The following is a 26557-nucleotide window of genomic DNA, read 5'->3' on the forward strand; positions in this document are numbered from 1 at the left end:
GCCATAATTCTATTTATTCTGATGGTATTGACGCCTACTTGTTTTGTCCTCTGTCTCCGCCTTCTAGACTGCGAGCCCGTTGTTGGGTAGGGACCGTCTCTGTTGCCGAATTGTACTCTCCAAGCTTTTAGTACAGTGCTCTGCCCCGGTAAGAGCTCAATAAATACGACTGGATGTTGAATTAATTCAGTTGTATTTATTAAGCACTTGCTGTTGCGGAAGAGGACGCTGCGTCCAACCCGGTTTGCTTGTATTCACCCCAGCGCTTAGTAGGGGCATTGATTATAAATCAATGAAGAAATGAGGGAGAGGGACATCATCCATTCAATCGTATTTATTGAGCGCTTACTGTGTGCAGAGCACTGGACTAAGCGCTTGGAAAATACAGGTCGGCAACATATTGAGACAGTCCCTACCCAACGACGGGCTCACAGTCTGAAGGGGGAGACAGACAACAAAACAAAATGTGGACAGGTGTCAAGTCAGAATAAACAGAATTAAAGCTAAATGCACACCATTAACAAAATCAATAGAATACTAAATATGTACAAGTAAAATAAATAGAGTAATAAATCTGTACAAACATATATACAGGTGCTGAGGGGAGGGGAAGGAGGTAGGGTGGTGGGGGTGGAGAGGAGGAGGAGGAGAGGAAGCACATCAGTGTTGTGGGGGCTGAGGGAGGGGTGAATAAAGGGAGCAAATCCAAGAGGGAGTGGTTCTCCGCTTGGCTTCGGCCGGGCAGATCCCCACTGCCATCAAAATGCCTGCCCGAAAGCCATCTGGGGCTGCAGCTCCCCTAGCCCAGGCCGGGCGGGACGGTCCACGCTCCGGAAGAGTAGCGTCTTTATTAGCAAAGGGGGATTTACACGGGGCGGGCCTCCCAACCGTCACCCATCCCCACGGCCCCCAAAAAGGAGAAGGAGGAGGAGGAGGAGGAGCAGGGGCAGGGCAGGGCGCCCATCTCTGGGGCTGCCCTTCGACCCCGAAAGACCGGGAGGCTCGAGCTCCTGAGACAGCGGTTGGCGGACCTGCCCGCCGTTGCCCGGGGAGCTTCTCTGAGGGCCAGGGTGGGGAGCGGAGGAGGGGGAGCAGTCAGGCCTTGACCTCGCTCATGGCTTCCAAGAGGCGAGCACTGCTGGTGATCGCCGTCGTCAGAAAGACAAACCTGTACCCTGAGGAGGCAAAGGGAGCGCAGTGAGGGGGCATGTCTTGGGGCACCGGTGAGGGCCCAGCTGGACTTTTCAAGCCTCCGGTCCAGGGGCTGGGGGAGAGGGACGCCGCCAAAGCCGGCCGCGACCGCTGACGGACAGCGCCCGCCCGTGCCCACCCGCTGACCTCTCTCTCTGCCCAGGAAGCGGAGAGCCGAGATCTCGGAGAAGGTGCAGCCGCCCAGGAAGACGGCCAGGATGAGACGCTGGGAGACGCTCGGTGGGTTCTCCACGGCCGTCGTGTCTGTGGAGGGGTGGACAGGAGCGGGGCCGGTCCCGTGTCCGCTCCCTGCTTCCCGGGGTCCCGGCCCCGGCCCCGCCCGCTCACCTAGGTCAGCAAACTCGTTCCCGTGGAGGAGCCGGACGACGTCCTCCAGGCCCTGCCAGCTCTTCCGCTCCAGCACCTGGGGAGGGTGCCCCACAGTGGCTCTGAGCCTCGCCCCCGGGGGGAGGGCAGGGGTGGGCCACAACTTGGCAGGGAGGGGACTACCGCACCTCACCTGCTCGATGATCCGGCAGCTGAGAGGCACGTAGCTGCCACTGAAGACGTAAGCCATGTCCCGGGGCACCCTGAGGTCGTACGTGACGTCCCCTCGGGGGATCTGCGCGGGATGGAGGTCAGAGTAGACGCCCACAGGCCCCCACGGAGGGGGACGTGATCCAGTCCGGTCCCAAGACCCCTCAAGGGCTGTGTCCACAAGGTCGGTCTCCTTGCCGGTCGAGGACTGGACCCAGGGGTCTCGAGCCCAGTCCCCGGCTCCCGGAACCCACCCCCACGGTCCCCTCGGGACTCCAGAAGGGCAGACGGGTGGTTTGCGGACTGGGCGCGGGGCCGAGGCGGAGGGTGCGGTGAGCGCTAGCCGGCTCTGCTGGGGACCCTCTGACAGGGCCTGCCCCCCTCCCTCCCCCGGGCCCCCGAGGCTGTGAACCTACCACCCTGGGGTCTCAGATAATAATAATAATAATAATAATAATGATGGCATTTATTAAGCGCTTACTAGGTGCAAAGCACTGCTCTAAGCGTGGGGAGGTTACAAGGTGATCAGGTTGTCCCACGTGGGGCTCACAGTCTTAATCCCCATTTTACAGATGAGGTAACTGAGGCACAGAGAAACGAAGTGACTTGCCCAAAGTCACCCAGCTGACACGTGGCGGAGCCGGGATTTGAACTCATGACCTCTGACTCCAAAGCCCAGGCTCTTCCCACTGAGCCACGCTGCTTCTCTCAGATCCCAAATGACCCCAATCCACAAGGTCCTCCCCGCCCCCACCCGCCTCCGGCTTGGGGGTTCCCCTTGGCTCCTCTCACCAGGCTGAGCTTCTTGCTGAGCCCACGGAAATTGCTCCTCCTGGCCAGGGAACTGAAGGCATCGGTGAGCTTCCCTGTGGGAGGATTCTGGGCTGGATCCCGTCTGGGGTGCCCGGCGGGGAGTCGGGGGGACCCCTGCCACGGACGGCCCAAGTCCCAGCAACCCCGGGGGTCTCCCCGAGCCACCCCTCCCGCGAGGCACCGCCTCTCTGTCCACCTCCCCTTGCCCCCGGGATGACGACGGCACGGATTATTATTAATTATAATTATAACATTGATAATGGTATAGGTTAAGCGCTTACTGTGTGCCGAGCACTTTTCTAAGCGCTGAGGGGTAGAGTCCCTGTCCCCCGTGGGGTTCACGCTCTTAGTCGAGTGCATGCTAGGGGCTGGGCAGCGTGCGGAGCGTCCAGATAGACGCGAGACAGACGGGACACTGGTGCGGTCCCACGTGGGATCCCACAGAGTAAGGGAGAAGAGAACCGCCACCTCCCCCTCCCCCTCATCTCACAGATGAAGAAACTGAGGCCCAGAGGTCACCAGCCAGCACGGTGGCGGAGCTGGGACGAGAACCTGGTTCTCCGGACTCGCAGCCCCGGGCCCTTCCCACTAGCCCACGCTACTCAAATGATCAATCGGTGCTAGTTATTGAACGCTTACTGCATGCAGAGCACCGTACTGGAAGCTCTAGACTGGAAACATGTCTATCAGCTCCGCTGAACTGTACTCTCCCCAGGGCTTAGTACGGTGCTGTGCACACAGTAAACGCTTTAATAAATACCACCAATCGATGGAACACCACAGAGCCGGTAGACTCCCACCCTCCTCCCCGACGTGGCGCTCCGACAACACCTTCCAGAGGGGAAGCCCTGGGGGGATGGGGAGGCTGCTGAGCCCGTCTCTTACCGACCGCCTTGTCGGTCACCAGCTTGCCCACTTTGCTCTCCACGGCCGTGAGGGTCTCACCCGGGGCCTGCTCGGTCAGCAGCCCGGCCCGCCGCAGGTTGGCGAAGGTCAGTAGGTGTTCGGGCCCGTAGCTCTGCAGGAGAGGCGGGCCGCACAGTCAGCTGGGGGGGCGCGGGTCGGGGGGGGAGGGCGAAACAGCAGGCGGGGACCCTGGGTGAGGCTGCTGCCCCCGGCCAGTCCCTGGGGGTGGGGGGCCCTCGGGTCTGTGACCTAGTCATCCCAGACAGTTCCGGGCCCGACTGCAATAGGGACCAGGACCGTGGCAGGGGGAGGAGGAGGAGGAGAAGAAAGACGGAGAAGAACAACTGTGGTACTTGTTAGGTGGTATGTGCCAGGCACTGTTCTAAGCATGGGGTAGATACAAGATAATTGGGTTGGACACAGTCCCTGTCCCACACAGGGCTCATAGTCTTGGTCCCCATTTTACAGATGAAGTAGCTGAGGCCTGGAGAAGTGAAGTGACTTGCCCAAGGTCACACAGCCGACAAGTGGAGGAGCCAGGATTAGAACCCAGGTCCTTCTGACTCCCGGGCCTGGGCTCTATCCACTAGGCCACGCTGCTTCTTGCCCCGGCCAGGGCCAGCCTCCCCGCCGCCCCCCACCCCCTCCCCACGCACACCTGCAGGTACTGGGTTTTCAGAGAACGGTAATCCTTGGGGACCAAACCTGTCGGTGGAGGAAACACCAAAAGTTACGTGGGGGTTGGGTCGTGAGCTGGGTCCCACAGGGCCAGGGTTGCTCAGGGTGAAGAAGGGGGTGGGGGGGGGGGGGGGGGGGTGGGGGTGTGTGTGTGTGTGTGTGTGTGTGTGTGTGTGTGTGTGTGTGTGTGTGTGTGTGTGTGTGTGTGTGTGTGTGTGTGTGTGTGTATACGCTTCAGGGGGAGAAGCAGACTACCCTCTATCCTGTAGGCCAACTAAGATCCGCCAGTTCCCTCGACTAGGTCCCCTGTGGGCAGGGAACGTGTCTACCGACTCTGTTGTACTCTCCCAAGTGCTTAGTACAGCGCTCTGCACAGAGTAAGTGCTCAATAAATCGCATGGATTGACTGATTGGACTCTCCAGTGCCAGCGCCAAGCCCCTGTTCCCACCTGGGAAAGCTCAAAAGGGACCACCAGTCCACCAGCCCAGAGACCTGTGGCTGAAGCCACCAAAGAACCCAACATTCTTCATCCCAAAACGAGTTCCTGGGGACTCACGATCATCAACAGGATGGACTGGATGCCCACTGTATTGTTTTTAATGACGCTCGTTAAGCGCTTACGTGGCGCCACGCACTGTACTAAGCACTGGGGTAGTTACGAGATGATCAGGATGGACACAGTCCACGTCTCATACGGGACTCACGGTCTTCATCCCCACTTTCCAGATGGGGTAACTGAGGCCCAGAGAAGCAAAGTGACTTGGCCACGGTCACCCAGCAGATGAGTCACAGGACTGGGATGAGAATGTAGGTCCTTCTGACTCCGAGACCCGTGCTCTAGCCACTGGGCTCTGCCGCTTCTCTGCTGCCGCAGCACTTCACCGAAGGTGCTTGGGCGCGCAGAAGAAAAGTTCCAAACACATCAGGGGTAGACAAACCCAGCTCCCCTCTTCCTCCCTACGGCTCGGAAGGGGGCTAGACCTCCGTTCCATCCAGCCTATCGTTCTGTCTCCAATAGCGGCCAACAACAACAACAACAACAATAACAACACTTACTATGTGCCAAGCACCATCCTGGGCACTGACAAGATCATCATCAGTTCCCACATTGGGCTCAGGGTCTAAGTAGGAGGGAGAACAGGGACTGAATCCCCATTCTGCAGGCGAGGGGACTGAGGCCCAGAGAAGTGAAGTGACTTGCCCAAAGTCACACAGCGGACAAATGGCGGGGCCGGGATTAGAGTCCAGGCCCGTACACTTTCCACTAGGCCACGCTGCTGCTCCGAACACGGCCGGATCAAACGCTGGTTTCTAGTTACCCTAGTTTCGGGGAAGCGGCGTGGCCGAGTGGAAAGAGGAAGACAGAGGAGCTGGGTTCTAATCCTGCCTTTGCCACTCACCTGCTGGGTGGCCCTGGGCAAGTCGCTTCAATTCTCTGGGCCTCAGGTCCCTCACCTGCAAACTGGGGACTCAATACCTACCGAGCCTGTGAGCCCCACGAGGGACCTGATTATCTTGGACTCACCCCAGCACTTAGTACAATGCTTGACACCGCAAAGATTTATTACTATTATTATTATCGTTAGGCCCAGGCTCTACCCTTACCCTAAGTCCAGGCCACACCTCGCCGTGGTAAGACTGAGGTTGTCGGCCGGAAGATTTTTTTTTCGGCAAAGTCGACAAACGGAATTGCTCGACGGCTGCACTTTGCTCTCTGAACCCCTTGCTGCCGATCACCGTCGTGATCGTCATCGATCACGTTGAGCTCTTACCGCGTGCAGAGCACCGGGCTAAGCGCTCACGAGAACATGATTCGACAGAGCCGGGGCCGCGTTCCCGCCCACGGCAATCACGATGGCTACCGAAGCTAGTCGGAAAAGACTTAAAATCCAGTGGGCGGAGACCGTCGTTGCCGAGGAGTGAGGCTCGGACACGAGAAAGTCCTGCCCGGGAAAAGGGATTCCGGCCGAGCGAGGCGGGAGATTCTCCTCTCCTGAAGGGAGATCCTGGAGGTGGCGGGAGCCGAGACTGCCCCCGTCTAGAAGTGCCCGGGTTTCGGAGTCAGAGGTCATGGGTTCAAATCCCAGCTCCACCCCTTGTCAGCTGTGTGACTTTGGGCAAGTCACTTCACTTCTCTGTGCCTCAGTTAACTCATCTGCAAAATGGGGATTAAGACCGTGAGCCACCCGTGGGACAACCTGATCACCTTGTAACCTCCCCAGTGCTTAGAACAGTGCTTTGCACACAGTACGCACCTAATAAATGTCATTATTATTATTATCTAGGAGAAGCACCCTTCTGTGGGGAGGTGTGCCAGACTGCTTCCTCTCGCCCGGGGCCGGGCTCCCCCAGCCCCCCTCCCCGGGGCGGGGCTCACCGTTCTCAGTGATGGACAGGAGACACATGAGTCGGAGGCTTTCGATGGGAGACACCTGCGAGGGGCAAGACGGGCAGCCGGGTTCCTGGCGGGCTGGGCCCCCAGGCCACTGGTCCCGAACCCCCACCTCTGGCCTGCCGCCCTGGCTCTCGCTCTGGGGGCCCCCCCAGCCCTCGGTCCGTGGGCCCACCTGCCGGTCGATGTGCTCCTCGATGAAGCTGGCGCTCTCCCGGATGTTGAAGCCCTCCAGCAGCGCTGCCAGAGCAAAGGGAGAGACCGACGTCATCACCCCCGGCCCAGTTCCACGGTCCTAATAACTGCGGCGTTTGTTAAGCGCTTACTATGTGCCAGGCACTGTTCTAAGCACTGGGGTGGATGCAAGAAAATTGGGTTGGACGCAATCCGGGTCCCATATGGGGCTCACGGTCTTTATCCCCATTTTCCTTCCGGATGAGGGTACTGAGGCCCAGAGAAGTGAAGTGGCTCGCCCAAGGCTACACGGCAGACAAGGGGCGGAGCCGGGATTAGAACCCAGGTCCTCCTGACTCCCAGACCTGGGGTCTAGCCACCAGGCCGTGATGCTCTGCTGCACCTGCTCAGCAGGCCTCCCGCCTGCCCAATCCGGGGAGACCAGGGAGGGCAGGAGGAGGCTGGCATGGGAAGCACCACCTGAGCGGCCAGGGGAAGGGGCATCCCATGTCCGAGGTGACAATGTCTGGGCAGGAGGGGTAGGAGCCCCAGTGGGGACCGCCGCCGCCCTCACTGCGCTCCCACCCCAGCTCTTCCCTCTGACGGGCCCGCCGCTCTAGGCCGGGGACGGAGACCGAGACCACGGGCACAGAGGCGGGGATGGAAGAGCCTTCCGGGGGGCCTGCCCACCCCCACGGGGTAGAGGAGGTTTGGTGGACGGAAGGAGGAGGAAGAGGAGGAGGGGACGATCCCAGGGAGGAGCAAGAGCGGAAGGGGAGCGCCTTGCCGGTCGCTGCTTTCACCGTGTTCGGTCTTGAGGAGCTCTTGGAAGTCCTGCTTGGTTTTCTTCTTCATGATGGCCTCACAGGCCCCGATGTCTGCAGGCCGGAGAGATGGGGTGGGGATGGGGGGGCTGCGTGACCTCCCCAGGGGGACGCGGATCCCTCGCGAGCCCCTGCCCCCTGCATCTGCAGGAGCCAGGCAGATGGGACTCCGGTGGTCTGCCCTAACCTGGGGGCCTGACCCCTCTGGGGGGCAGGAGGGGTTCCACAAAGGAGGAGGTGAGTGTTTTCTCTGCTTGTGACCTTCAGCACCCCGGCACCCCGCCCCCAACACATCCAGCTGACTCTGCTCCCCACGGGCTACGGGAAACTCCTCTGCCAAGCTCCCCTGACTCCTGCTGTCAGAGCTGCCTCTGTCCATACGGCCGGCCGGCCTGCTCTCCGTCTGTCTGGTCCCGGTCTCCATCCATCCGGTCCCGCTCTCCATCCGTACATCCCACTCCTCTCCGTCTGTCCCTCCCACGCTCGGTCCATTTGGTCCCAGTCTCTGTCCGTCCCACCCTCCGTTCCCATAGACCTACGTAGGCTCAGCAGGTAGTGCTCTCGCTTCAGCCCTTTGAGCTCCTGGGAGACGAAGGTCTTCATCTGCTTGATGTCCATGTTTCGGCGGCGCTGCGGGGAACCAACGAGAATAACGGTAAGGACCCAGGTATGTGTTAAGCTCTTATTATGTGTCACGCGCTGCGATGAGAGCTAGGATGGATACAAGGTAACCGAGTCCCACGTGGGGCTCACAATCTAAGAAGAAGGGAGAAGGGCGGTTGAATCCCCCTTCTACAGATGTGGGACTTGAGGGCTAGAGAAGTGAAGTGACTCGCCTGAAGTCACACAGCAGACAAGTGGTGGGGCGGGATTAGAACACAGGTCCCTCCAACTCCCAGGCCTGGGCTCTTTCTATTACTAGGCCACACCGCTTCTCTCTGAGTCGGCAACTGGCCCCCGGCTTCCCACCGTGCCCCTCTCCACTTGGCAGTGGAGGTGGGGAGAGTCCGAGAAGGGGGCTCGGGGTCTCACATCATACTGGGCCTGAAGGTTCTGGGCTTTCTGCCTCAGGAAGCCAAAGACGTTGGAGAAGTGTTCGTTGCGGATTTCGCTGAACACCTGCGGGAAGACAAGCTGGACCTGAGCCCGGGGAATCCCGGCCTTCCCTGCCTGGCGAGGGACCAGACCTCCCTCCCCCTCGTTCCTCGCTGGGCTGACCTTGTCCTGAGCGTTGAGCAGCACCTTCAAGCTTTTGTCGGAGGACGTGACGTCTGGCCCCAAGTCAACGCTTCCTGGGGTGGGAGAGACGGCCAGTCGCCGCGAGCTCGGGGGGTGGGGTGGGGGGGCCCGACTTCCTCTCCCTCTCAACCCCTGACCCTTTCCTCCTAGGACTGTGGGAGGGTGAGAGGATCCAGGGCCCCCGCAGACAGAGGCCCGGGGCCGCCCTCGGCTGAGGGAGGACAGGCTGGCCGACGGGGCCGCTCACCGCATTTGATGCGGAAGGTGTCGTCCACCAAGCCCTCGTACACCACCTGGGAGCACAGCGCCGTCGCGAAGTCCACATCTGAAACCGGGGTCCCTCGATCAGTGGCCTGAGGCGACCCGGCTCCCCGCCCTCCCGCCCCCCGAGGGCGCGGTGCCCCAGCGGACCTCGATCCAGGAGGAAGACGTGTCCGATCTCCGGCCTCCGGCCTTTGAGCTCCCCTTCGGTCTCGGCCTCCAGCTCTCGCCACATGTCGCGCACCATCTGGTCGGCCCCCGGCAAGTCCTTACTCTCCGGCGGCCCGGCCCAGGGACCCTCTGCCCCGCCACCGATGCACACCGAGTCGGCCCCAGGGATCCCCCACATCCATACACACTGGAACGGCCCCAGTGGCCCCTGCAGCCGCCGACTCAAGGACTCCCACGCCCACGGCAGCGCAGCCCGGGCCAGACCCGGAGGGGGCCGAGCGCCCGGGCACCGGGGGTGAGTCACCGCCCCCGGACAGCTCCTCCTCCGAGGGTGGGCTCCACCTCGGTGCCTGCCGTGGGGTCTCCCTCAGCCTCAGTGCCCCGGGGCCCCACCTTGGCGGAGCGGCCGATCCCGTAGCAGTTGGCGAAGGGTCCGTACAGGCTGCTGAGCTGGTGCAGGGCCTGGGCCACGGTGTTGATCCAGCGCTGGTCTCCCTCCTGCGGGGCCACGACACGGGCCGGTGGAGGGGGGCCCCCCGGGTCACCCCGGCCCGAGGGCTGGCGTCCCGGCCGGGAAACTCCCCACTCATCAGAGACCTCTGGACAGCTGGCTTCACGGTACTCCATCAGCTCTCTCTCTCTCTCTCCCCTCGACCTCTCCTCGCTCCCCTGGCGCTCCAACCCGGGCCACGCCCCTCACTCCTCCAACGCCAACCTACTCGCTGGCTCCCCATCGCATCCGAAACACCGCTGAGCCCTCACTGATGTCCTCCCTCTGGCCTGGGAGCTCCCTCCCCCTTCACAACCAAGGGCCACCACTCTCCTCATCTTCAAAGCCCTACTAAAAATCACCTCTCCTCCAGGGAGTCCTCCCTGATTAATCCATCTCCCCACCCTATTCTTTCTCCCTTCTCTGCGCCTGACTCTGAACCCCTTAAGCACTGTGACATTTACCCCGACCCTCAGCACTTCAGTCCAGATCCTCAGACTCTTTTGTTTCCCCTACCTGTAAATCATTCAATCGTATTTATGGAGCGCTTACTGTGTGCAGAGCACTGTACTAAGCACTTGGGAGGTACAAGTTGACAACGTATAAAGACGGTCCCTACCCAAAAATGGACTCACAGCGTTTTAATGTCTGTCTCCCCATCTAAACAGGAGGATCCCTGAGGACAGAGATTGCGTCTACTTTCTCTATCGTACTCTTCCCGGCACTCGGCACAGGGTTCTGTTATTTTGTTAATGATAGTAATAATAATAATGATGGCATTTGTTAATCGCTTACTATGTGCAAAGCACTGTTCTAAGCCCTGATCAGACTGTCCCAAGTGGGGCTCACAGTCTTCATCCCCATTTCACAGATGAGGTGACTGAGGCCCAGAGAAGTGAAATGACTTGCCCAAAGTCACACAGCTGACAAGTGGCAGAGCCAGGATTTGAACCCATGACCTCTGACTCCCAAGCCTGTGCTCTTTCCATTGAGCCACGCTGCGTCTCTGTTAATGGCAGTTGCTAACGATATTAGTAAGAGTAACAATAATAACGGTATTTGTTAAGGGCTAACTACAGACCAGGCACTGTACCGAGCACCGGGATGGACACAAGATAATTGAGTCGGACCCGGTCCCTGTCCCGCAAAGAGCTCCCAGTCTTAATCCCCATTTTCCAAATGAGGTAACGGAGGCTCTGAAGAAGTGAAGGGACTCACCCAAGGTCACCTAGCAGATGAGTGGCAGAGCCGGGATTAGGACCCAGGTCCTGTGACCCCCACTAGATCACGCTGTGCTCAATAAACCCCATCGACTCACCGATTCATCGACTGGGTCTGGGGACCATCGAATCAATCAATCAATCAATCAGGCGGTCAATCGATCGTATTTATCGAGTGCTTACCGCGTCGCCACCAAGGCGGCTGGGATGGCCTGGGTGTAGTCACTAGGCTAGGCCAGGGGGAGGTTGAGACAAGGCCTGGCTCACTTTCCTAACCCTAAACCCAAGCCTAACCCCAATCAGCTCCTTCCGAGGAGCCCGGAGAGCTGCGGAAGACGTAAATGACGCAACCACCACCACCTTCGAGGAGCTCGCAGTCTCCCGAGGGACCGGGACGATGAAAAGAACGGGTAGCTGGGAATCGACCCCAAACAGATGGGAAAATCTGGGCGTGCTGAGGAGGATTAGGCATGGCCAGGAAGGTGGGACTTAACCCGGGAGGGTCTCTTCCAAGGGCCAGAGGGAGAAGCTCGGGGTGGGGAGGCTTCCGGTCAGGGGTTCGGGTTTTCTACGAGAAGCCACGGGGAAGTCGCTGGAGATCTCTGAGGGGCCGTTCCCGGGGGAGGCCCTTCCCTTCCCCGCGCTGGCCACCCCACTTCCCGCGCTCACCAGGAAGTAGTCCCGGAAGAACTCGGGGAGCTCCATGCTGAGCACGTCGACGTCAAGCGGCAGCAGGGAGAAGGCCCACTCGTCGCAGCTCACGTCTGGGGGACGGTCGCACGACCCCGTGGTCCCGGTTCTGCCGGCGGGGCCCGGCCTCCTGACCTTCCTCCCCGGTTGCCCCCAACCGCGGCCCAGCTCCAACCCACGGGAGCCCGGTCCGGCGGAGCCCGCCCTCTGTGACCTGGGGCTCCCCTCCCGAACGGCCACAACCTCCCCTCCTCGCATCTCCTCTCCCCACCGCCACCGCTCCGCTGCTCACCTCCGTAAACCCCCTCTTCCTCCAGGATGATTTCGCACGCGTAGAACTGGGATTGTAGCCAGGGTTGGGGAGATGGAGGGGGAGAAGAAGGGGGAAGGAAAGCCAAGCTGACTCTCCCGGCTTGGTTCGACCGTACCCCGCTCCCCCAGAGCTGGGGGCTGCCTTCTCGACGGGATCCCCGCTGGAGACCCCGGGGCCCTTCCGGGCGTCCCCTTCCCGCGCGGCCTCTCCCGGGAGCTCCGGTTTCGCGGCTCACCTTCTGGGGGCTGAAGATGACCTTGTACCTGCGGGCCCGGCCGGCCGCCTTGTCGGTGTTGACCAGATCTACGGAGGGCAGAGTCAGCCGGCCACCCCTCCCCTGGGGTCCGCAGGGGTGGGGGGCGAGTGCGGAAGTGGCCTGGTGGTCCTCGATCCATCAACAGGATGAACCGAGCGCTTACCGTGCGCACGGCACTGGACCGAGCGCTCGGGAGAGCGCAGTACGGCGGGGTTGGCGGACGCGTTTCCCGCCCGCAGCGAACTTCTAGCCCAGAATGGGAGACGGACAGACTGTCAGCTCACCAGGGGCAGGGAATGGGACTGTTATAGTGTTAGATTGTTCTCTCCCAAGAGTTGAGGACAGTGCTCCGCACGCAGTGAGCGCTCGATAAATACCACTGACTGATATAAATACAAGGGGCCCTCCCGGCCCCCACCCCCAGGCCCCGCTACTCACTGGCGATGTAGCGCATGTTTCGGACGCGGGGACGGACCAGGAAGCACAGCCTAGGGCGGATACAGAAGGTGGGGGCGGGAAGGACTCCTGGGGTCGGGCCGAGGGCCCTCCCGCCCCTCCCCGAGTCGGGTGGGCTCCCATCCCCCACCACCCTCACCACCACCACCCGAGGGGCTGGGAGCTGGGAGTGGGGCCACTCACTGCTCAGAGTCGCTGAAAGCAGGCTTGTTCTCCAACTTGTACAGTTTATCCACTTCATGTTGCTACCGGGAGATAGGGTGGGGGCTGACGGGGCGCGGCTGGGGGCCCGGGGAAGGGAGGATGGACAGGGTTGGGGGGGACCGCCCCGCTCCCAACGCCAGCCCGTGGCCCATTCCGCAGGCATGGGTGACTGCGGGCGGGCATGGCTGCCCCCTGGGACGGGGAGGGGAGCATGGCCTAGGGGAGCAGAGTGGCCTAGTGGGAAGAGTCCAGGCATGGGAGTCGGAAGACCTGGGTTCTTATCCCGGCTCCGCCCCTCGCCTGCTGTATCACCTTGGGCAAGTCCCTTCACTCCTCCGGGCCTCAGTTTCCATTCTCCCTCCCACTCGGACCGTGACCCCCACGTGGGGCAGGGACTGTGTCCCTCCTGATCAACTTGTATCTATCCCAGCGCTTAGTACAGTGCCTGGAACATAGTAAGCACTTACCAAATACCGTAATAAGAAGAGGGGCGGGGGGCCTAGGGTGGTTTCCAACAGACGTACCTTCAGGATGGAGACGTTGGCGATTCGGTCCAACGGGCTCATCAGATCCGCTTCGATGAACAGGTCCTTCTTTCCGGGAAGCTGGAGGGGTTTCGGGGAGCATTAGGCGGGCGCCAGGGCTGGCTCCAGGGGCTACCGAGGAGGCCCCGGGGGCGGCCTCAAAGTTGCCGCTCCAGTATGGTCAGTCGATACCGGGTGCTCAGAACAGTGCTCGGTGCATAGTAAGTGCTCAACGAATACCATTGTTAGTGTTACTAGCCAACTGGGAGAGCGCAATGCACTTAGCAGACCCGATCCCTACCCTCAAGGACCTTACGATCTAACGATGGGGGAGATGGACGAGAAATTTATTCATTCATTAATTCAATCATATTTATTGAGCGCTTACCGTGTGCAGAGCACTGTACTAAGCAATTGGGAAGTACAGGTCGGCAACATATAGAGACGGTCCCTACCCAACAACGGGCTCACAGTCTAGAAGGGGGAGACAGACGACAAAACAAAGCCTGTAGACAGGTGTCAAAATCCTCAGAAAAAATAGAATTAAAGCTCTATGCACATCATTAATGAAATAAATAGAATAGTAATAATAATAATAATAATAATAATGGCATTTGTTAAGCACTTACTATGTGCAAAGCACTGTTCTAAGTGCTGGGGAGGATGCAAGGTCCCACGTGGGACTCACAGGCAACCTCTATTTTACAGATGAGGTAACTGAGGCCCAGAGAAGTTAAGTGACTCGCCCAAAGTCACACAGCTGACAAGTGGGGGAGCCAGGATTCAGACCCACGACCTCTGACTCCAAAGCCCAGGCTCTTTCCACTGAGCCACGCTGCTTCTCGTGGATATGTACAAGTAAAATAGAGTAATAAATCTAAGCAAATATATATACAAGTGCTGTGGGGAGGGGAAGGAGGTAGGGCGGGGGGATGGGGAGGAGATGAGGAAAAAGGGGGCTCAATCTGGGAAATGATAGGTAGGAGGAAGCAATAGGCTATAAATCGATCGGTGGTACCCATTGAGCACTCTCTGGGTACACAGCACTGTTCTAAGTGTCTGGGAGAGGACGGTACATCAGAAGTGGGAGACCTGTCGCCTGCCCACAGTGAGCTCACAATCTAGAGTATAAAGCCACGGATGGACGGATAAGCTCTCCGGGGTTGACTGGGAATACCCAAGTGCTTAGGTGAGGCGGAACGGCTAACGTGGCAGTTGGGGGAGAGATTAATTCTCCCGGAGGAGGGGAGAGGCGGTTTCAGAAGGGCCTCGGCGATGGGGAGACGGGTGGCTTGCCGGACGTGAAGGGGAGCAAGCTCGTCGTGGGTGGGGAATGCGGCTGCTGACTCCAGCGCTTCGTACGGTACTCTGCCCGCAGCGAGCCCTCAACACATACGAATGAAGGCGTGAATTCCAGGGAGGAGGATGTGAGCAAGAGGAAGCCGGAGGGACACACGAGAAGGAGGCCGGGAGTAGGTGGGCTTGAGAGGAGTGGAAAGTGGGAGCTGGGATGTGGCGGGAGGGGAGACAGGGTAAGGGCGGGGGACAGCGCTGGCTGCCGGAAAGTAGTTCCCGCCCGACGCCAAGCGGAATGGACTCCCAGGGAAGGCTCTGTGAGGACGGGGCAGGCGACCGGGCCGGCAGACTGAAGTACGGACTGCAGAGGGGGGAGGCGGAGCTGAGAAGCGGCGTGGCCCTAGCGGCTGAAGCCCGGGCCTGGGAATCAGAAGGACCCGGGTTCTCATCTTGGCCCTGCCACTTAAAAATAATAATAATAATAATAATGGCATTTATTAAGTGCTTACTACGTGCAAAGCACCGTTCTAAGTGCTGGGGAGATCACAAGGTGATCAGGTTGTCCCACAGGGATCTCACAGTCTTCATCCCCATTTTACAGATGAGGTAAACTGAGGCACAGAGAAGTGAAGTGACTTGCCCAAAGTCACACAGCTAATTGGTGGAGCCACGATTTGAACCCATGACCTCTGACTCCAAAGCCCATGCTCTTTCCACTGAGCCACGCTGCTGTCCGCTATGTGATCTTGGGCTAGTCACTTCACTCCTCTGGACTTCGGTGACCTCACCTGTCAAATGGGGATTAAGACCATGAGCCCCATGTGGGACGGGGACGGTGTCTCACCTGATTAGCTTGGCTCTACCCCAGCGCTTAGTACAGTGCCTGGCCAAAGTAAGTGCTTAACCAGTACCACAGTTTTTATTATTATCATTACAGGCTGGGCCTGTGTCCAACCTGATTAGCTTATATCTACCCTAGGCACACAGTAAGCACTTGAACTACTGCAACGATTATTAACATTATTACTGATAAGACTTGGAGCCCCATGACCAAACCGATTAGCCTGTATCTATTCCAACACTCAGGGTGGTGCCTGGAACAGAGGAAGTGCTTGACAAATACCATTAATAGTCAGGGAAGTATGTGACATACTCCTGGACCAGCATGGTGGTGGTTTGGAGGAAGAGGAATTGGGGGGCTGTCGTGGGAATGTGACAGAGGAAGAACTTACGGGACCTGGGGACCGACTGAGCATGGACGTCAGAACAAAGGACGTTATCAAGTATAAACTGGGTCTCGTTCTTGTTTCTCTCTCCCTGCTGACCTCTTGCTCCTCTTCCTCCTGCTGCCCAGAACTCCCTCTCCTAGACACCCAGAAGGCTGCTGCTCACCCCATCTTAATAATAATAATGATGGCATTTGTTAAGCACTTACTACGTGCAAAGCACTGTTCTAAGCGCTGGGAAGGATACAAGGTGATCAAGTTGTCCCACGTGGGGCTCACAGTCTTAATCCCCATTTTCCAGATGAGGCAACTGAAGCACAGAGAAGTTAGGTGACTTTACAAAGTCACATAGCTGACAAGGGGCGGAGCCGGGATTTGAACCCATGACCTCTGACTCCCAAGCCCGGGCTCTTTCCACTGAGCCACGCTGCTTCACAGTCCTCTTCAAACATGAGACATCTTCAAAGTCCTCCTGAAGCCACGGGAGCCAGTGCCAGCTGCCTGGCCTTTTAGACTGTGAGCCCACTGTTGGGTAGGGACTGTCTCTATATGTTGCGAACTTGTACATCCCCAAGCGCTTAGTACAGTGCTCTGCACACAGTAAGCGCTCAATACGACTGATTGATTGATTTCCGGCCTACCATCATCGCTGACGGTATTTACTGATGGCTCTGAAGCCCTCAATCGGCCAGCCCTCTCCTCCTGCCTCACCTCACTGACCTCCTAGTCCGGCCCAGCCGGCACGCTCCGCTCCTCTAGCGCCAGCTTAATCGCCGCGCCCCCATCTCATCTGTCTCGCCGCCGCCGCCCCCTTTCCCGTGTCCTCCCCCAGCCTGGAACCCCCTTCCCCTCCATAGAGGCCAGACCCCCACTCTCCCCACCTTCCAAGCATTACTAAGGCCTTCCTCGATTCAGCCCTCTTTTCCCGGGCTCGCTCTCCCTTCTGTGTCGCCTTGGCACTTCAAACTGTGACCTGTAGACCTCTGAGATTCGCCCCAACCCCACAGCACTTTTGTTCACATCTTCAGATTCTACATCACTGCTACTATTTTTACTATTTATTCATATTACTGTCTGACTCCTCCTCTAGACTGTAAGCTCGTTATGGGCAAGGGAACAGACCTGCTAATTCTTTTGTCGGGGGAGGGAAGGTGTCTGTTGAGCGCTTACTAGGTGCCAGGCACTGTCAGAGCTCTGGGGTAGGTAAGATTGTGAGCCTCGGCTGGGATGACGACTGTGTTCAACTTGATTAGCTTATGATAATAATAATGATGGCATTTGTTAAGCACTTACTATGTGCAAAGCACTGTTCTAAGCGCTGGGAAGGATACAAGGCGATCAGGTTGTTCCCACGGGGGGCTCACAGTCTTAATCCCCATTTTGCAGATGAGGTAACTGAGGCTCAGTGAAGTTAAGCGACTTGCCCAAGGTCACACAGCTGACAATCGGCAGAGCCGGAATTTGAACCTATGACCTCTGACTCCCAAGCCCGTGCTCTTTCCACTGAGCCACGCTGCTTCTCTACCCCAAAGCTTGGCACAGTGCCTGGTCTATTTCACTCAAGCCTGTTTCTATGTTCAAACAGCCGAGTTTGCCAAATGCAAGGTAATCAGGTCACACACGGTCGCACAGCTCGTTCCTCCGGTGCTCACCTTCTCGCTGTGCCGCAATCTGGTCTATCTTGCCGCCGACCTCTCGCCCACATCCTACCTCTGGCCTGGAACGCCCTCCCACCTCATAGCAGGCAGATAATTGCTCTCCCCCACTTCAAAGACTTATTGAATTCAGTGCTTAGAACAATGTTTTGCACATAGTAAGCGCCTAACAAATACCATCATTATTATTATTATTGAAGACCCCTCTTCTCCAGGAAGCCTTCCCTGACTGAGGCCGCCTCTCCTCTTCTCCCACTCCCTTCTGCGCTGCTCATACTTGCTCCCACGTTCATTCATTCAATTGCATTTATTGAGCGCTTACTGTGTGCAGAGCATTCATCCTCTCTCCTGGTTCTCCTCTTATCTCTCTGGTCGTTCATTCTCAGTCTCCTTCGTGGGCTCCTCCTCCCCCTCCCATCCCCTTACTGTAGGAGTTCCTCAAGGGTCAGTTCTCGGTCCCCTTCTGTTCTCTGTCTACGCTCACTCCCTCGGTGAACTCATTCGCTCTCACGGCTTCAACTATCATCTCTACGCCGCTGACACCCAAACCTACATCTCTGCCCCCTGCTCACTCTCCCTGCCTTCAGGCTCGGGTCTCCTCCTGCCTTCAGGACATCGCCATCTGGATGTCTGCCCGCCATCAGAAACTAAGACTGAACTCCTTATCTTCCCTCCCAAACTCTGCCCTCTCCCTGACTTTCCCATCACTGTAGACGGCACTACCATCCTTCCCGTCTCACAAGCCCGCAACCTTGGTGTCGTCCTCGACTCTGCTCTCTCGTTCACCCCATATCCGATCCGTCACCAAATCCTGCCGGTCTCACTTCCGCAACATCGCCAAGATCCGCCCTTTCCTCTCCATCCAAACTGCTACCCTGCTCATTCAATCTCTCATCCTCTCCTGACTGGATGACTGCATCAGCCTCCTCTCTGATCTCCCATCCTTCTGTCTCTCCCCACTTCAGTCTATGCTTCACGCTGCTGCCCGGATCATCTTTGTGCAGAAACGCTCTGGGCATGTCACTCCCCTCCTCAAAAATCTCCAGTGGCTACCAGTCAACCTACGCATCAGGCAAAAACTCCTCACTCTCGGCTTCGAGGCTCTCCATTCCCTCACCCCCTCCTCACCTCCCATCTGTCCTTCTCCAGCCCAGCCCGCACCCTCCGCTCCTCTGCCGCCACTAACCTCCTCACCGGGCCTCGTCCTCACCCGTCCCGCCGTCGACCCCCAGCCCACACCCTCCCCCTGGCCCGGAATGCCCTCCCTCCGCACATCCTCCTATCAGGCAGAAACTCCTCACCCTGGGCTTCAAGGTTCTCCATCCCCTCGCCCCCTCCTACCTCACCTCCCTTCTCTCCTTCTCCAGCCCAGCCCGCACCCTCCGCTCCTCCGCCGCGAATCTCCTCACCGTGCCTCGTTCTCGCCCGTCCCGCCGTCGACCCCCAGCCCACGTCCTCCCCCGGGCCTGGAATGCCCTCCCTCTGCCCACCCGCCAAGCTACCTCTCTTCCTCCCTTCGAGGCCCTACTGAGAGCTCACCTCCTCCAGGAGGCCTTCCCAGACTGAGCCCCTTCCTTCCTCTCCCCCCTCGTCCCCCTCTCCATTCCCCTCATCTTACATCCTTCCCTTCCCCACAAACCTGTATGTTTGTATGTATTTATTACTCTATTTATTTATTCATTTATTTTACTTGTATCTATTCTATTTATTTTATTTTGTTAGTATGTTTGGTTTTGTTCTCTGTCTCCCCCTTTTAGACTATGAGCCCACTGTTAGGTAGGGACTGTCTCTATATGTTGCCAACTTGTACTTCCCAAGCGCTTAGTACAGTGCTCTGCACACAGTAAGCGCTCAATAAATACTACTGATTGATTGATCCGCCAAGCTAGCTCTCTTCCTCCCTTCAAAGCCCTACTGAGAGCTCACCTCCTCCGGGAGGCCTTCCTAGACTGAGCCACCTTTCTCCTCTCCTCCTTCCCCTCCCCACGGCACCTGCATATATGTTTGTACAGATTTATTCCTCTGCTTATTGTACTTGTACATATTTACTATTCTATTTATTTTGCTAATGATGTGCATTTAGCTTTAATTCTATTTATTCTGACGGCTTGGCACCTGTCTGTTGTCCGGTAGCGAACTTGGCATGACTGACTCCATCTTGCGCATACCAACGGTAACCCTTTATTTTGTGTAGACCGAAAAGCACTCCAGTGTATAAAGTAACATCAACCAAAAGTGGCTCCTCTCTGTTTGGAATGTCCCCATCCTGTGTTGACCGTTATCTCCTGATAACACCTTGTAAACTGGGATTTTAACACTAACCAAACCATGACAAACAAACGGTTGTACTTTAACTTGGGTTCTAGGAATGCCAAGGCCTCACCTGCGGCACTACTCGGGAATCCTTTGTGGAGCTCGAATTTGGAACCCAATAAAAGAGGAAGAGGTGGCTGGGATCGGGGCTGCTCGTCATTCATATCTCTCTCGGGAGGTGAACGGGAGAGTAGCCACTTTCCTTCTTCACTGCTCTATCTGAACTCATGTCTCCGAGTCATTTATCCTATCTGCGTCACCACCTTGGGTACACAAACCCTGTGGCCGATTTACACAGATTAACCTATTTTGCACCCTACTTTTCGATAACATCGTCCACATGTTTTGTTTTGTTGTCTGTCTCCCCCTTCTAGACTATGAGCCCGCTGTTGGGTAGGGACCGTCTCTATATGTTGTCAACCTGCACTTCCCAAGCGCTTAGTCCAGTGCTCTGCACACAGTAAGTGCTCAATAAATACGACTGAATGAATGAACTCATCCTCCCTCCCTTCCTCTTAGCTCCTATAGATATATGTGCCATTTACTTATTTATCTGTTGATTTATTTCTATTAACGTTTGCCTCTCCCTCTAGACTGTGAGCTCGCTGTGGGTAGGGAATATGTCTGATGTTATATTGGACTCTCCCGAGGCTGAGAACAGTGCTTTGCACACAGTAAGCGCTCAATATATACAATTGAGTGAACTGAGTGAATGAAAGGGTGGTCAAGCGGGTTTTGCCGCTCAGAGCTCAGGGAAAAATCTCCGGCTGAAACCCACCCTATAAGGTCTTCCTCTGTCTCTGGAGTGGGGCGTGGGAGGAGGGATCATCATCATCATCATCAACAACGGGATTTATTGAGCACTTACTGTGTGCCGAACACTGAACTAAGCGTTTGGGAGAGCCCAACACAACAGTACAACGGAGCGGGCAGAGCCGTTCCCTGCCCCCAAGGAGCTTACAGGGTAGTGGGAGACGGCTGTGACTAAGAATAGCTGTGAACAGGTGACTAGAATACAGATAGTCAATCATTCATTCAACCGTATTTATTGAGCGCTTACTATTATCATCATCATCAATCGTATTTATTGAGCGCTATGTGCAGAGCACTGGACTAAGCGCTTGGGAAGTACAAGTTGGCAACGTCTGGAGACGGTCCCTACCCCACAACGGGCTCACAGTCTAGAAGGGGGAGACAGACAACAAAACAAAACATGTGGACGGGGGTCAAAGATCGTCAGAACAAACCGAATTATGGCACAGCAGCGTGGCTCAGTGGAAAGAGCCTGGGCTTTGGAGTCAGAGGGCATGGGTTCAAATCCCGGCTCTGCCACTTGTCAGCTGGGTGACTTCGGGCAAGTCACTTCTTTATGCCTCAGTTCCCTCATCTGTAAAATGAGGATTAAGACTGTGAGCCCCTCGTGGGGCAGCCTGATCACCTTGTAATGTCCCCAGCGCTTAGAACAGTGCTTTGCACCTAGTAAGCGCTTCATAAATGCCATTATTATTTATGTATTTATATGATACGAGGATATGAATGAGTATGAATGTGAACGTGAACAGCCGAGTGGCGGGTCGCTGAGTGGTGTGGGGCTGAGGGAGGAGCCCGTCTGAGGGCTCACCTCCTCCGGGAGGCCTTCCCAGACTGAGCCCCCCTTTTCCTCTGCCCCACCTCCTTCCCCGCCCCACAGCGCTTGTGTCTATGCGGCCCTATTTCTTGCTCTACTTATTTTATTAATGCTGCGTACACATCTATAATCGCTTATTTATATCGACACTACTGCCGCCTGTCCCCAGGTTTTGTTTCGTCGTCCGTCTCCCCCTTGTAGCCCGGTTGTTGGGTCGGGCCCGTCTCTACCTGTTTTTTTATTTTTTATTTTTTTTTTAATGGCATTTATTAAGCGCTTACTACGCGCAAAGCACTTGTTCTAAGCGCTGGGGAGGTTACAAGGTGATCAGGTTGTCCCACGTGGGGCTCACAGTTTTAATCCCCATTTTACAGATGAGGTCACCGAGGCCCAGAGAAGTGAAGTGACTTGCCCAAAGTCACACAGCTGACATTTGGCAGAGCCGGGATTTGAACCCCTGACCTCTGACTCCAAAGCCCGCCCTCTTTCCACCGCGCCACGCTGCTTCTCATAATAATGATGTTGGCATTTGTTAAGCGCTTACTATGTGCAAAGCGCTGTTCTAAGCGCTGGGGGGATACAAATAATAATAATAATAATGTTGGCATTTGTTAAGCGCTTACTATGTGCAAAGCACTGTTCTAAGCGCTTGGGGGGATACAAAGTGATCAGGTTGCCCCACGTGGGGCTCACAGTCTTAATCCCCATTTTACAGATGAGGTAGCTGAGGCTCAGAGAAGTTAAGTGACTTGCCCAAGGTCACACAGCAGACATGTGGCGGAGTCGGGATTCGAACCCATGACCTTTGCCTCCAAAGCCCGGGCTCTTTCCACCGAGCCACGAGTGATCAGGTTGTCCCCTGTGGGGTTCACAGTCTTAATCCCCGTTTTCCAGATGAGGTAGCTGAGGCTCAGAGAAGTGAAGTGACTTGCCCAAGGTCACCCAGCAGACACGTGGCGGGGCAGGCCTCGAACCCGTGCCCTCCGACTCCAAAGCCCGGGCTCTTTCCGCCGAGCCACGCTGGGGACGAGGAGCCGTTGCCGAGTTGGGCTTTCCCAAGCGGGGGCTCGCTGACCTGCTCCAGGAGGTAGATGAGCTGGTCCCGGGCGAGCCGCTTGAGGATGGCGAAGTCGGGCAGCTCGGGGGCGTCGGGACGCAGCGGGAAGACCCCCGGGGTCCCCCCCGCCGCCGCCGGGCCCGCCATGCACCCGGGACGGCCGGGCTCGGGCCGTGACCCACGCGGGGAGCGGGGGCGCCCCCCTCCGGCGGACCCTCACCCCGGACGGGACACTTCCGGGGGCCGGCCGGAAGTCAGCCCGCCGGACCCCGCCCCCCGGACGGAGCACTTCCGGGGGACACCGGAAGTCCCGCCCCCCTCCCCCGCGCAGGCCCCGCCCCCCGCCTGGGGCCTAGCCGTGGCGCGCTCCGCTCGGCCAAGTCGTACTTACTGAGCGCTGACAGCGTGCGGGGCACTGGACTGAGCGCTGCTGAGAGCTCACCGCCTCCAGGAGGCCTTCCCAGGCTGAGACACTTCCTTCCTCTCCCTCTCCATCCCTCCCCACAGCACCTGTATATACGTTTGTACAGATTTAATACTCTATTTATTTTACTTGTACATATCTATCCTATTTATTTTATTTTGTTAGTATGTTTGGTTTTATTCTCTGTCTCCCCCTTTTAGACTGTGAGCCCGTTGTTGGGTAGGGACTGTCTCTATATGTTGCCAACTTGGACTTCCCAAGTGCTTGGTACAGTGCTCTGCACAAAGTAAGCGCTCAATAAATACGATTGATGATGATGTTTCGTTGCCTGTGAGCCCGTTGTTGGGTAGGGGCCGTCTTTGTGGGTTGCCGACTTGTGCTTCCCAAGCGCTTAGGGCAGTGCTCTGCACACAGTAAGCGCTCCATAAATTTATTACTCTATTTATTTATTTATTTTACTCGTACATATCTCTTCCGTTTATTTTATTTTGTTAGTATGTTTGGTTTTGTTCTCTGTCTCCCCCTTTTAGACTGTGAGCCCACTGGTGGGTAGGGGCTGTCTCTCTATGTTGCCAATTTGTAGTTCCCAAGCGCTTAGTACAGTGCTCTGCACACAGTAAGCGCTCAATAAATACGATTGATGATGATGATGATGATGATGTTTCGTTGCCTGTGAGCCCGTTGTTGGGTAGGGGCCGTCTTTGTGGGTTGCCGACTTGTGCTTCCCAAGCGCTTAGGGCAGTGCTCTGCACACAGTAAGCGCTCCATAAATTTATTACTCTATTTATTTCTTTTACTTGTACCTATCTATTCTGTTTATTTTATTTTGTTAGTATGTTTGGTTTTGTTCTCTGTCTCCCCCTTTTAGACTGTGAGCCCGCTGTTGGGTAGGGACTGTCTCTGTATGTTGCCAATTTGTACTTCCCAAGCGCTTAGTACAGTGCTCTGCACATAGTAAGAGCTCAATAAATACGATTGATGATGATGATAAATACGAATGAATGAAGGAAGGATGAATGAGCCCGTTGTTGGGTAGGGGCCGTCTCTCGTACTCCCCAACCGCTTAGCACAGTGCTCCGCTCACAGTCAGCGCACTCAATAAACGCGATTGAATGAATGAACGAATGAATCACACATATTCCCTGCCGACAACGAGCTTACAGTCTGGGCAGGGCAGGCGTCAATACAGATTAATCATTGATTAATCGATCGATCGATCGGGGGCTAGAGGAGCAGCATTCATTCAATCGTATTTATTGAGCACTTACTGTGTGCAGAGCACTGCACTAAGCGCTTGGGAAGCACAATTCGGTATGGCCTAGTGGCAAGAACACGGGCCTGGGAGTCAGAGGGCCTGGGTTCGAATCCCAGCCCCGCCACTTGTCTGCTGGGTGACCTCGGGTGAGTCATTTCTCTGGACCTCAGTGACCTCATCTGGAAAATGGGGATGGAGACTGTGGGACAAGCAGCGTGGCTCAGTAGAAAGAGCCCGGGCTTTGGAGTCAGAGGTCATGGGTTTGAATCGCGCTCCACCAAATGTCAGCCGGGTGACTTTGGGCCAGTCACTTCACTTCTCTGGGCCTCAGCTACCTCATCTGTAAAATGGGGATGAAGACTGTGAGCCCCCTGTGGGACAACCTGATCACCTTGTAACCTCCCCAGCGCTTAGAACAGTGCTTTGCACATAGTAGGTGCTTAATAAATGCCATCATTATCATCACCCCAGTGCTTGGAACAGCACTTGGCACATGGTAAGCGCTCAACAAATACCATCATTAGTATTTATTGAGAACTTACTGTGTGCAGAGCACTGTACTAGGCGCCTGGAAGAGCACAATACAATAGAGTTGGCAGACACTAGAGTGTAAGCTTGTTTTTTGTCTTCTTTTAATGGCATGTTATCCACTTACTATGCTCCAGGTACTGTACTAAGCGCTGGAATACATAGAATTTAATCAAGTTGGATATAGTCTATGTCCCGCAGGGGGCTCATAGATTCCAACCCCCTCTTACAGATGAGGGAACTGAGGCCCAGAGAAATGAAGTGACTCGCCCAAGGTCTCACAGCAGACAAGCGGTGGAGCCGGCATTAAAACTCGGGCCCTCTGACTCCCAGGCCATGTTCTTCCCACTAGGTCACGCTGCTTCCCGCTTGAAAGCGCCCGGGCTTTGGCGTCAGAGGTCATGGGTTCAAATCCCGGGTCCGCCAACTGTCAGCTGTGTGACTTTGGGCCAGTCACTTCACTTCTCTGGGCCTCAGTTCCCTCATCTGCAAAATGAGGATGAAGACTGTGTGCCCACCGTGCGACAACCTGATCACCTTGTAACCTCCCCAGCGCTTAGAACAGTGCTTAATAAATGCCATTATGATTTTATTGAAAAGAAATCTGGCAGGGATGGGGGGCGCCAGGCCCAACTGGTTCCACATCCGGCCTAGGGCTCTCTCCCCACGGGGGCAGGGAACATGTCCTCTCCCAAGTGCTTAGTACAGTGTTCTGCACATAGTGCTCGATAAATACCACAGATCGATTGATTGATACATTCCCTACCCACCATGGGCTTAGTCTCAATCAATCAATCAATCGTATTTATTGAGTGCTTACTGTGTGCAGAGCACTGTACTAAGCGCTTGGGAAGTACAAGTTGGCAACATATAGAGACAGTCCCTACCCAACAGTGGGCTCACAGTCTAGAAGGGGGAGACAGACAACAAAACAAAACATATTAACAAAATAAAAACAATAGATAAGTACAAGTAAAATAAATAGTGTAATAAATATGTACAAACATATATACATATATACAGGTGCTGTGGGGAAGGGAAGGAGGTAAGACGGGGGGATGGAGAGGGGAACGAGGGGGAGAGGAAGCAGGGGGCTCAGTCTGGGAAGGCCTCCTGGAAGAGGTGAGCTCTCAGTAGGGCCTTGAAGGGAGGAAGGGAGCTAGCTTGGCGGATGGGCAGAGGGAGGGCATTCCAGGCCCGGGGGATGACGTGGGCCGGGGGTCGATGGCGGGACAGGTGAGAACCAGGCACGGTGAGATTAGCGGCAGAGGAGCGGAGGGTGCGGGCTGGGTTGGATCCCAGAGGATTTGGGCCGCGATGGGCACGGGACGCCTTTCTCCATTAGAAACGCCTCCGGTCGCACGGCTCCCGATCAGCATGTCCGCTACTCTACTTCCCCCGGAGAGGCTGCTGGCTCTGGGTGCGGGCGACCCCGAACCGCCAGCACCCCAGGAACGGATCCCCTTTCCCGCCATCTCCGAGGCAGAGACTCACGGCCCGGAGAAATGAGAGGGACAGGCAGGGAAGAGAGGCAGGACTCCTCCTCCTCCTCCTCCAGCCTGAATGCGGAAAATGAAAAAACCCTCAGGTCTGGCAAGAGGAAATAGCACCTTTAAGGCCCCAGGTGCCTCACCTGCCCAGCATCTTCCAACCCCGACCTATTGGTTTTTTGTCGTCGTTTTAACGGTGTTTGAAGTGTTTACTGTGTCAAATGCTGTTCTAAAGGCTGGGGCAGGTACAAGTTAATTCGGACACAGTCCCTGTCCCACACGGGGCTCACGGTCTAAGTAGGAACGAGACCAGGGGCCGAATCCCCATTCTGCCGTCGAGGGAACT

The 26557-nt window shown here is 56.6% G+C and overlaps 1 protein-coding gene across 1 annotated transcript; it reads right to left on the reverse strand.

The window, feature by feature from the left end:
* Nucleotides 1–829: 829 nt before the first annotated feature.
* On the reverse strand, nucleotides 830–22687 carry VPS33B (VPS33B late endosome and lysosome associated). The gene is made up of 23 exons (XM_038767418.1): nucleotides 22533–22687; nucleotides 13341–13421; nucleotides 12796–12857; nucleotides 12595–12644; nucleotides 12136–12203; nucleotides 11880–11925; nucleotides 11567–11661; nucleotides 9581–9685; nucleotides 9167–9263; nucleotides 9003–9080; nucleotides 8735–8808; nucleotides 8549–8635; nucleotides 8056–8146; nucleotides 7496–7570; nucleotides 6694–6758; nucleotides 6504–6558; nucleotides 4106–4152; nucleotides 3427–3559; nucleotides 2521–2594; nucleotides 1712–1813; nucleotides 1540–1615; nucleotides 1339–1455; nucleotides 830–1175 (listed from the first exon to the last, which is right to left on the reverse strand). Exons 1-23 carry the CDS (start codon nucleotides 22659–22661, stop codon nucleotides 1096–1098), a joined length of 1887 nt encoding a protein of 628 aa, XP_038623346.1. The 5' UTR covers nucleotides 22662–22687; the 3' UTR covers nucleotides 830–1095.
* Nucleotides 22688–26557: the final 3870 nt, after the last annotated feature.

Source organism: Tachyglossus aculeatus, chromosome 26 (assembly GCF_015852505.1).
Source record: "Tachyglossus aculeatus isolate mTacAcu1 chromosome 26, mTacAcu1.pri, whole genome shotgun sequence".
NCBI lineage: Eukaryota > Metazoa > Chordata > Mammalia > Monotremata > Tachyglossidae > Tachyglossus > Tachyglossus aculeatus.

Excerpts from the sequence above, each read along its gene's own strand:
- VPS33B (XM_038767418.1), bottom strand. The coding sequence starts at position 22,661 with ATGGCGGGCCCGGCGGCGGCGGGGGGGACCCCGGGGGTCTTCCCGCTG. Across the intron at positions 13,422-22,532 it reads TCATCTACCTCCTGGAGCAG|CTTCCCGGAAAGAAGGACCT; the intron begins GTCAGCGAGCCC and ends AAACCCCTCCAG. Across the intron at positions 9,264-9,580 it reads GGATCGGCCGCTCCGCCAAG|ATGGTGCGCGACATGTGGCG; the intron begins GTGGGGCCCCGG and ends GGGGCCGACCAG.